The following is an 11,566-nucleotide window of genomic DNA, read 5'->3' on the forward strand; positions in this document are numbered from 1 at the left end:
CTTCAAGGTACTCTCTGTTTGCCTACCAAACCAACTGTGAATGAGCATCCTATGATAACGAGATCTAAAGCTGGTATTGTTAAACCTCGTGTGTTTTTTAGTGTGGCTGCAGGTACCCCGTGTGAACCATCTTCTTTTTTTGCGGCACGCAATGATCCCCGTTGGCAAGCTGCTATGCATGCTGAGTTTACTGCATTACAAACTCAGCACACTTGGTCCCTTTTTCCCTTCCCTCCTGGCTCTCATGTGGTTGGCTGTAAATGGGTTTATAGAATCAAGCTTTGCCCCGACGACTCCGTCGATCGTTATAAGGCTTCTCTTGTGGCTAAATGTTTCCATCAAACAACCGGCTTGGACCATCACGAGACCTTTAGTCCCGTTATCAAGCCTACCATGATTTGTCTTATTCTAAGTGTTGTTGTGTCTCTTAATTGGCCCATTCATCAAATTGACATTCAATATGCTTTTCTTCATGGCGATCTTCAAGAGGCTGGGTCATGACCCAACCCCAAGGCTTTGTTGATCCTCATCATCCAACCCATGTTTGCAAGCTTCACGGGTCTCTTTATGGTCTCAAGCAATCACCTCGCGCTTGGTTTACTAAGCTTAGTTCAGCCCTTCTCCACTGGGGTTTTACAGGTTCGAAAGCTGATACTTCCATGTTTATTTGGCATCGTCAGGGTCACACCATTGTTGTTCTTATCTACGTCGATGATATTGTTATTACTGGTTCTTCTACTGCCTTTATCTCTCAATTGATGGTCCTTCTCAAGTCTCAGTTTGTTGTTAAGGATCTTGGTCCCTTGCACTATTTTTTGGGAGTGGAAGTTCATTTTTTTCACCGACTATCTTCACCTCAACCAAACTAAATACATCCGTGACCTTCTTCAGAAAATTGGTATGACTAATTCAAAGCCTCTTCCCACTCATCTGGCCCTGGGCTCTCTCTCCATACATGACGGCAATCTTCTCCCCTCTGCCACTGAGTATCGCAGTATTCTTAGCGCGTTGCAGTATTGTACTTTGACAAGGCCATACATCTCCTTCGCAGTCAACAAATTATGTCTTTTTATGCATGCTCCAACTGATGTCCATTTTCAAGCAGTCAAGCGTGTTTTGCGTTATCTAAAAGGGACTGGACATTATGGCCTCTCCATGCACCGTAGCTCTACTTTTTCGTTAGTTTGTTACACTGATGCAGACTGGGCATCTTGCCCAAATGATCGCCGTAGTACTAGTGCCTATTGTATTTTCCTTGGTCATAATCTTATCTCTTGGTCTTTGTCGAAGCAGCGAGTAGTTTCCTGCTCCAGTACAGAATCTGAGTACCGCGCATTAGCCAATGGTGTTGCTGAGTTATTCTGGATTCAGTCTTTGTTATGTGAGCTCTGTATTCCGCTGTCTTCTTCTCCCATTCTGTACTGTGACAACATCAGTACCATGCGTTTGGCTTCCAACCCGTTGTTGCATTCCCGTACCAAACTCGTTGAGATTGACCAACATTTTGTTCGTGAGAAAGTGGCTCAAAAAGCCTTGACACTGGCCTATGCGCCTACCTCCGACCAACTTGCAGATTGCCTCACCAAGCCGCTCGTGATAACTCACTTTTAGGAATTGCGTTTCAAACTCACAATCCTTCCTCGGCTAGCCGGGGGGGTTAAACAATGATCTCTCATTAGGCTACCTTAATGACTTAATGTACACGTTGCGCCGAGCGGTTAAACAATGATCTCTCCAGGATATTTTTTCCTTGGTCCTTCTAAATGTACACGTTGCATAACCACATTCTGTTCACTCTAACGAATGCTGAGCCATGACCCTATGTATGTAGCATGTACCCTTTCTTCTATTATTAAGGAATACAGCATTTATTTTCCATCTTTATTACCGTTTTTATATTCTGTCATTGCCAACAAAAACAAATAATGGAATAAATGAAGTGGAAAACGACAATAAGAAGAAACGATAAGAAAGTATACCATTGCTAGTTGGACCATACACTAAAGCCGCCGTCAATAATTGAGTCTGTAACAAAACAGTGGGTTACTCTCAAAGAATATTGCAATAAAGAGATCTTATCATATCCAATATCCAATGTCCAATAATTTAAAATTTTACATATTTTCATTTAAATTAGGATATTAAATTGCATTAATATAATATATAATGTTAGATACTATAATTAGCCTATAAGGTATCCCATAAAAATACTCAATTGAAAAAACTGTCAAATTATGTGTAATGTTTTTATACATATATTTTTTGTATATGTATCATTACTTAAATAATAAATAAAAGTGTGACTGCCACTAAATAAAAAACGTGATATATATACAACAAGCTTATACAATTAGTAATAGTTTAAAATAAATAATATCACGATTAGTCTTGGTAGGTGCATTTTTATCCAATTTAGTGACTTAATACAACCAAATAATTCAATGTTACAATCCAAACAAAACTGGTCGTTGAAATTGTGACAGTAAACTTGGCCACACAACACAACTTTTCAAGCCTTGTAATCTATTATTATCAGACAGGGGTCATTCCCAACGTCACCATCCTTCTTTGAGTAATTGAGTTCTTTCCCACCAACCATTACATAATACAAGTATGTATACGTAAGAACCCCATTATCTAAAACTACTCTTACAGCTAAAATATATATAGTTGAGACTTGAGAGAAGCCAATATAAAAGAAAGGTTAGTATAGCTAGTATGGAACTTGTTGAGAATGTTGTGATTGTAGGAGCTGGAATTGCTGGCCTCACTACATCCTTGGGACTTCACAGGTACTTATTTAATCACTCTATATATATATATATATATATATATTATGATATAAATGTATAAAGTTTGGTTTTTGTAGGTTGGGTATAAAGAGCCTAGTACTGGAGTCAGCAGATTGTTTGAGGATAACAGGCTTTGCTTTGTTGATATGGACCAATGCTTGGAAGGCTTTGGATGCTATTGGTGTTGGAGACTCTCTTCGCCAACAACATGACACCCTTCTAGGGTATCCTACTCACTCTCTCTCATTTATATTCCACTTATACTAATACTTCATTTTTCTAAGAACAGGCTTAGTAGAAGAAGGTCGTATTATATTAAATAAGTAGAATATTATGTTGGATTTAATTTTGTATTGTATTAATTACTATTACCATAAATTTTATTACAATATCAACGTTATTATTTAATATATAAAAATGATATGTATTAATTTGTGTTATAATATTTTTGAAAATAGGTTGTATTGCGGTAAGATTGGGTTGGGATCATGGTTAGGGTCGTGGGGTCGGAGTCGGGGCTGAGGACGGGGGTCAGGGTTGGGGTCGAGGCCAGGATTGTGGGGCTAGGATCGAGATTAGGGTCGCACAATAGTATCACATATAATATCGCTTGAAAATAGTTATTTTATTCAGTTTTAATTAATACAATACAACATGATTGTGTACCAAACATAATATAATTTAATACAATATTTTAATACAAGTGAATACTTAACATATTACTTTATATAAAATAATACCATATAATACAATACTACATACAAACATGCCCTGCTTAGCTAATAAGTTTGTGATTGATATATATATATATAATATTATGTATTTATGTTATATTTTCTATGATTATGAAGCATGAAGCTGATCAAAGTAGAGATTGTGTGAGTGCAGAAATGTTACTTCATCTACAGAATCAGGACTCCAAACAGCAGAGATGTCATTTAAGGCCAAAGGAAAAGTGTAAGCTAATTTAATCCAATTTCACCCCTTTGATTATACATATAAATTTACAATCAAGTCCTTACTATCGTATTTTTAACAAAATTGTTAACTATTTAAGAGTAAAATTGATTTTTTATATGTATTAACCATAGTATTAGAAGTGTAAACTTTGTTAAAAAGTAGGGGTATGGACTTAAATGCTGTCATTTATAAAATAAAAGGACATGATTAAAGTTGATCAATGGGGGTGTGTGATGCACAGTGGAAAGCATGAAGTTCGATGTGTAAAAAGGAAGTTGCTCTTGGAAGCTCTCTCAAATGAACTCCCAAGTGGTACTATCAGATTCTCCTCCAAACTGGTTGCTATTGAAGAATCTGGTTTCTTCAAGCTGCTTCATCTTGCTGATGGAACTGTCATTAGAACCAAGGTATATAATTTCAAACCCAAATTCAAAATTCAAAAAAAACAAGAAAAAAGATTTGGGTCTGATTCATAACTAGTGCTTCTTGTTATGAAATAAGGTGTTGATAGGGACTGATGGAGTGAATTCAGTGGTGGCAAAATGGCTAGGATTCAATAAAGCTACACATACAGGGCGATGTGGCATTAGGGGGTGTGCAACTTTTGACAATAATCATGGATTTGAGCCACTCTTTAATCAGTTCTTTGGAGATGGTGTTAGATTTGGTACCATTCCTTGTGACCCCAGATTCGTCTACTGGTTTTTTACCTTTGCTCCTTCCCCTGACCAAGGTACTAATATTTATTCTTAAGTAGCAAATATTGGTACATAGTTTAACTTGTTGATATGTGTTGTATTTGATTTGGTTGTTGCATATTTATATGTAGAGAAAGAGCTAGAAGAGAACCCAACTAAAGCAAGGGAGTTTGTATTGAGTAAATTGGGAGTGATTCCTGATCAAATAAGAGGTGTATTTGAGTCCACAGAATTAGAAGCCTTCAAGTTGATATCTCCACTAAGATGTAGAAAACCATGGGAGCTTCTATGGAAAAGCATAAGCAAAGGCAATGTTTGTGTGGCCGGTGATGCCATCCATCCCATGACACCGGACCTCGGCCAAGGCGGCTGCTCAGCACTGGAAGACGGCGTCGTTTTGGCCAGGTGTCTTGGGGAGGTGTTGCTGAGAAACTCAAGCAAGAAAAGTGAAAACCTTGAAGAGGAATATAAGAACATAGAAATGGGGTTGAAGAAGTATGCTAGTGAGAGGCAATGGAGGAGCTTTGACCTAGTTGCTACAGCTTATGCTGTTGGTTATATACAACAGAGTGATGGTAGAGTCTTGAGTTTCTTAAGGGACAAGTTTTTGGCTCCATTTTTGACTAGTTTGGTGCTCAATAAGGCTGATTTTGATTGTGGGAAACTCACTCACAATTCCTAGTTCCAACTTCTTTATCTACTTTTTTTTTTTTTAAATAAATTTTAATAAGAGATTGAATCATATTTCTAGCCGAACGAGTAACTCATTTTCATTGGAAAATTTTGGTTGAGTTTTTTAATGTTTTGTTTCAATTTAATTTGCCTCCACATACTTAATTTGAGATATTATGAAAGGGTCAAATTTTCCAAAAAATTATCAACTTAAAAATATGATGTTGAATGGCACAAAACTAATCTTGAAATACACTACAAAAATTACATATAATAACGTGTTATATTTTATAATTTTTTTCATAGATAGAATATATTACCGAATACAAATTTCTCTAATAAAATTTACTAAAAGTAAACTACATAATAATTCTACTAAATCCCTCAATTTTAATATTTTTACTTTGAAAGACTCGATAATGTAATTAGTTACCAGTCTTTACTACTTTCTGTAGACATTGTAGCTGGTTACTAGTGCAGTAGTGCTAGTAGTAACATGTCATTAATGTTACAGAAATATTACGCCATTGTGCTAAATGTTTTAGAGTAATGATATGTGCACCTAATATATGCAACAAAATATTACACACAGTGACGTAACAATTTAGCATAGTCAATCACATTTATTAAAAAACAATGTAATGTCACTATATGTAATATTTACTTGAGTGCACATATCATTACTCAATGTTTTATAGATGTTAGGGATGTTATTTTGACAGCCAATAAGTGTTTGTATGCTACAGAATTGAATGGGAGGAGTTAAGATGTTTTGGCAGCTTTTAATAACTAAAGCTATTACTTGGGTTACAAACAAGTAACCTGATAGTTTCGTTTTTGAAGCATCTTTTGTATGCTTTGAATGTTGTAACCCCCCAAGTAACTCCAAAATCATCACTTTAGTTCCATAAACACATAATTTTTCATTGGTCAATTTGAAAGCCAAGGGGTTGGTAGAATTTAAAAATCAAATGGTGGTCCAAAACTTTATAAATAGAAATCATTTAGTCACTTGTGAATAATAGTTTTTCATACATTTTAGCACTTGGCTGAAAAACAAAAAGGTTTGATAATTCTAGAGAGTTATTTACTAAATTTGATAGTCTCTTAGTACTAAGAGAATAGGGGTGTTTAACGCTCAATCGTGACTTCCACCTAGCAGTAGTCGTAGTATAAATGAACAGTCAATTGCATGAGGAGGTAAAAAAACAAACAAACAAGTAAAACGGTTAGAAAGTAAATAATGTGAGAATAGTAAAATAATCAATATTTTGTGGATTTGTATGTTTGAAGGATTAAAATAAAAAGAAAAAACTTGGTGAGGAATCGGGGCTCCACAATATATTTTGGTCACCTATGTACTTTGATAATTTGCAAATGTATTTGAGTAATAAAATTTCATACTTGAAGTGCATGCACATGTTATTGTTACGAGAAACCTAGAATCAACATAAAATCGTCGGCAATATGTAGTAAAAGACTACTCACAAAATAACAAATTAAGAACTCGTGCTAATACTATTTGTACGCCCTGATTTTCCCACGGGCTGATTAACGAGCTGAGATACGGCCTAATCATGACTACCACGTGGATATCCCCAAGACCGGAGCTGCCATCATAGGATCCTACCTCCTTAGCTCGAGGTAACCCAAGGGTTCGCCAAGATTGCTTAAGGACTGAGTCTGGACTCTGAAGGCCGCAAGTCGAGGTAAGCATCCAGCTCGTGGTACGAGCTAGAGTTGGAGGCTGTGACCTTTTATAAAGTCAACCACGCAAGGTAAACGTGCATATATCAGACATCACGTGTCTGATATATCCCTGACTTCTCGGACACGCAGCGTGAACGTGCGTATTCAGTCACCCACGACTGGGTTGGGCCGTGCGGCCCATTATCCCCTTACCTATCGATTTGACCACACTTATGTGTCAGGTTTAGGAATTAATCATGAATGTCACAGAGTTGACATGATAAGTAAGAAGGTCACGGGATGACCTTCTTACCAACTCCCAGGTGCCTTCTCCTATAAATATGGAGACCCTGGGAGTTAAAAAGGGTTGGATTCTCTTATGTAAAAAATACCCTGTAAAAGAATACAGCATATAGTAATAATACTGACTGGTGGAGTAGAAGGATTTTAACCTTTGAACCACCTAAAAAAACGTATTTTGTGTCACCATTCCATTTCCAAGATCATTCATCTATTTCGGTTCAACATAAGCACTAATCCCTTCCTCTTTCTTTTCTTAATTACCTGTTGGCGAAGAACCGCGTCAACAGTTTGGTGCTTTCATTGAGAGCAAGTTAGATTGGTGTTGTCGTAAACATCCAACCATGGTGACTACTCGATCCAGACATGGTAACGAGACTGAACAACATGATGGGCAGGAGGCTCATTGTAATGCCCCAAATTCCCTAATAAGGTTTAGGACCATGATTAGGAGGTCGGGAGGGCCATAATTGATTTATTATAGTATTTAATGATTATATGCATGTTTACGTGAATTATATCATTATATGATGGTGGATGCATGCATATGGGAGTATTTATTATTATAAGGGTATTTTGGTAATTTGGCCGCTGTGGGCGTAATTGTATATTTTGGGTGTATGGTTGTGATTAATTAATATAGCCACATTATAAGGTGGATTGGTTCGAGCTATCGGCATGAGACGATCATGAGATGTAAGTGTTCGGTCTAGTCATAACGGGTTTAAGTTCGGGGCTCGGGGTTAGTCTCGGGGTGAAGTTGTAACGCCCTAACCTCCAGGGACCGTTACAGTGTGCCTTGTAAACAATGCTAAACTCGTTAACCGAGTCATTTGGCCAAAATCATGAACTAAGTATGATTAGCGGTCTAGGGATTAAAAACTTTGGTTAAGATGTAACGTTTCACTAGAACGTTTAATATATGCATTGGGATCCCGAAAATACAATTTCAGAGTCTATTACAGAAAATATTTACAACAGGCCGTTCTAAGCGGCAAAACAGGGTTCAACCCTAGTTCCACTTTAAACCTCGGTCGTGGCGGACGAGCAGCTGCATATGTACACATCATCACCTAAGCTCTCCAACTCAAGGATGGTTCAGTTTCCTCTTGCCTTTACCTGCACCACGTAGCACCCGTGAGCCGAAGCCCAGCAAGAAAACACAATATAACATGATATAATATCAACAGATAACATGATGTAATATCATTAGGTAACATGATATAATATCAACAGTAATTGTATCAACCATTCAGGACCAACGGTCCAAAGCGGGTAGGTGACAAAAGCCAAAAGTCACAGAAATGGGTACAACTCAATTGATAAGTGGTTCCTTCATAAGCTTGATCAGGATAGGTGCATGGTGATAGTCACCAACATAACCATCCTCTCGACTCTAGAGTCGTAACTAAGGACAGCGTCCCCCAGCCATGCGACAAACAGTCACTGGGGTCATATACCTTGGCTGAAATCATCTGGTCTTAGACCAGGTAAGCGCTTATAGTTCTCATTGACCTTCCGGTCGGTCCAGCACTAATACCCTATATGGGTCATCTAATGCCAACCTCGATTAGATCATAATCTCCATTTGGCCCGGCGTTCGCAACGCGCTGCCACTTTTGACTCTTGGGTCGGTGAAACTCGACCAGTGCTCAGCTCATTGTGAACTTAACTAATAAGTCACAGCTACACAGACGGATCTGACACCATTGCCGATTCTGACTAATAAGCCAGCGCCATACACAAGTAAGCCATGCCACCAAACATATATCACATATCCACTATCCATAGACAAGGCATTCAGCATGCTTACTTAACAGGTACTAGTACAATTAGGTCCATGCACAACACAGAGGCTCAAGCTCTGAACAACATCATACCCAGTATACAAAGCATGTCCTAATCACATGTTTCTCGTGCATCACATGCATCATACTCAACAATCCAACATGCACTAATAACCGTCATACTTAATCATCAACCCACATGCATCAGGAATAGCCATGCATGTCTCATATACACAGGGTGTAGTTTTCTTACCTCAGATTCGAGCTAGAATGATTTAAAGAGCAACCCTTGAGAACGATCAACTTTTAGTCCTTTAGCGGTCACCTAGTCATAACCAAATATAAGATACCATCAATAAAAATGGTCAACATAAATTCCCAAATCAATATCTAGCCTCCGGGACATCAATCTCCACTTAACCGGGTACTAGGTACAACCCCGAGGCCTAAGGCTTGAATCCTCAAGCTTAAAATACCATTTTGGGCTAAAATGACCTTAAGGGTCGCGGCCCTCCCCAGCTACGCCGCGGCGCTCCCTCAAACAGAGAGGGCCTCCCTGCCAGACGCCAAGGGTCGCGGCGCACCACAGCTGCGCCGCGGCGCTCAGCCCAGACCAGGCAAAAAGCCAGCACGAACCCCAGATTTTCCCCTGCATTTTCCCTTAGGACCAGACCCTCAAACCTGTCTCAAATCACAACTTAACACCCAATTCAACCACCAAACATTATCTACAACTCACCCCCATCAAAACCCAACCAAACACACAAAAACTCCCCTTGATTCCCACTTTCTACATCAAAAACCATAAGCTAAAAACCAAAAGGAAAACAGAGCACAACCTGAATTCTATGGCTAGAACTCACCTTAAAACCAGCTTTGAACCTTCCTCAATGGTTGAGCCAAGTCCACAACCTCAGCTCTTGAATTCCCTAGCTTGAAACCCCACTTGGAACTCAAAACCCCAAAGGAGAAAATGGAGAGAAGTAGTGTACGGGAAGAAGGAAGAAACGTCTCTGTTTTGCTCTGTTTCTACAGCCTTCCAAACCCCAAAAACTGATATAAATCCTTAAGGCCAAAAGACCATAATGCCCTTAAGCCAAATAAATCCCTCTAAAAGCTTCCAAGGGTAAAACCGTCATTTCCCATCTATCTCGTTAATTATAATTAACGCTCTCCAATTTCCACTATTCTCAATATTCCCAAAGACCAATAAATCATATCTCATTACCCTTTAATCCCCGATAATGCTCTAATCATTAAATTCACCCCGAGACTCACCCCGAGCCCCGAACTTAAACCCGTTAACCCGTTATGACTAGACCGAACACCTACATCTCATGATCGTCTCATGCTGATAGCTCAAACCAATCCACCTTATAATGTGGCTATATTAATTAATCACAACCATCCATCCAAAATATACAATTACGCCCACATCGGCCAAATTACCAAAATACCCTTATAATAATAAATACTCCCATATGCATGCATCCACCATCATATAATGATATAATTTACGTAAACATGCATATAATCATTAAATACTATAATAAATCAATTATGGCCCTTCCGGCCTCCTAATCAAGGTCCGGAACCTTATTAGGGAATTTGGGGCATTACAACTATCCCCTCCTTACAGAAATTTCGTCCTCGAAATTTACTCAACAGCTCGGAACCAGAATTCCACACACTTGACATACATTTTCAATTCCCTGGGTCGCTTCCTCGACCTCACTATCTCTATAGCCTTACCATAACCCAAGGTGCCTTCTGTTTAACAGAACCTCATTACTTATGTCACAATCTGAACTGGCTATTCCTTACCGGAATACTTAATCTAACCTTCAGATCCTCATAACTCAACTCATAAGTTCCTTCGGCTCATGCCCACTGCATGGAAGCATATAACTCACTGTATACAACTGCCAGTGCCAAAGGTAAACTGATTCAGAATTACCCTATTCAGACCCAATCAGGATCCAACTGCTGAAACAAACTAGGGCTTGACTTATTTTAATTCCTCACCCTTCTCCATGGTGATACCTTAGAGAAGATACATTCTCTTACCTAGAATTCCACATTCCTACTTTCCAGTTCAATAATACTTTCCCATTTATTCCGAGAAGTGAGCATCCAAGATTCAAGCTCCAGCAATGTCATAAATCCCCTGAACCACCTCAGGATCCAGACATATATATATATATATTTCCTCACTCATCTTATAAGATGTTCCTCCAATAATAATTGGATAACCCTCTCTCTCTGATTTACCATCAGTCTGAGAGTAATAAACCGTACTGAGTTCCATTTATATATTCATCGCTTTTCTAACCCTTCCAAAACCTGGAAGTCACAATAAAGTCTTCATCTGATAAGATAGACCTCGAGTTCACGAAGGCTCTCTATCCTTCTCACAAGGAGACTCAAATATTGATCATCTGTACTATTCACCTACCCTTACTGATAAAATAAACTCACTTGGACTACTAGTCCACAATGACTTAATGCCAATTCATACCGATCCATCAACCTGGGAATCCCACCGCGAAACTCACCGCGATGCTCTCTTATTCCCACTATGAAATACCCAAAGGCTGTAATGGCCTTGTTGTTTCCTAATATTCTGCCTCGACCTGCTAACAAGTAAGAGCTTTACACATGCCTTGAT

General features: G+C 38.6%; 1 protein-coding gene across 1 annotated transcript; it reads left to right on the forward strand.

Moving 5' to 3' along the window:
- Positions 1-2,636: 2,636 nt before the first annotated feature.
- LOC133788002 (monooxygenase 2-like) lies at positions 2,637-5,206 on the forward strand. The gene is made up of 6 exons (XM_062225587.1): positions 2,637-2,792; positions 2,870-3,016; positions 3,681-3,749; positions 3,994-4,159; positions 4,254-4,485; positions 4,582-5,206. The coding sequence occupies exons 1-6, from the start codon at positions 2,719-2,721 to the stop codon at positions 5,130-5,132; spliced, it is 1,239 nt and encodes a 412-aa protein (XP_062081571.1). The 5' UTR covers positions 2,637-2,718; the 3' UTR covers positions 5,133-5,206.
- The last annotated feature ends 6,360 nt before the right edge of the window (positions 5,207-11,566 follow it).

The sequence above is a fragment of the Humulus lupulus genome, chromosome 1, assembly GCF_963169125.1.
Source record: "Humulus lupulus chromosome 1, drHumLupu1.1, whole genome shotgun sequence".
NCBI lineage: Eukaryota > Viridiplantae > Streptophyta > Magnoliopsida > Rosales > Cannabaceae > Humulus > Humulus lupulus.

Excerpts from the sequence above, each read along its gene's own strand:
- LOC133788002 (XM_062225587.1), top strand. The coding sequence starts at position 2,719 with ATGGAACTTGTTGAGAATGTTGTGATTGTAGGAGCTGGAATTGCTGGC. Across the intron at positions 2,793-2,869 it reads ACATCCTTGGGACTTCACAG|GTTGGGTATAAAGAGCCTAG; the intron begins GTACTTATTTAA and ends TGGTTTTTGTAG. Across the intron at positions 3,017-3,680 it reads CAACATGACACCCTTCTAGG|AAATGTTACTTCATCTACAG; the intron begins GTATCCTACTCA and ends GTGTGAGTGCAG.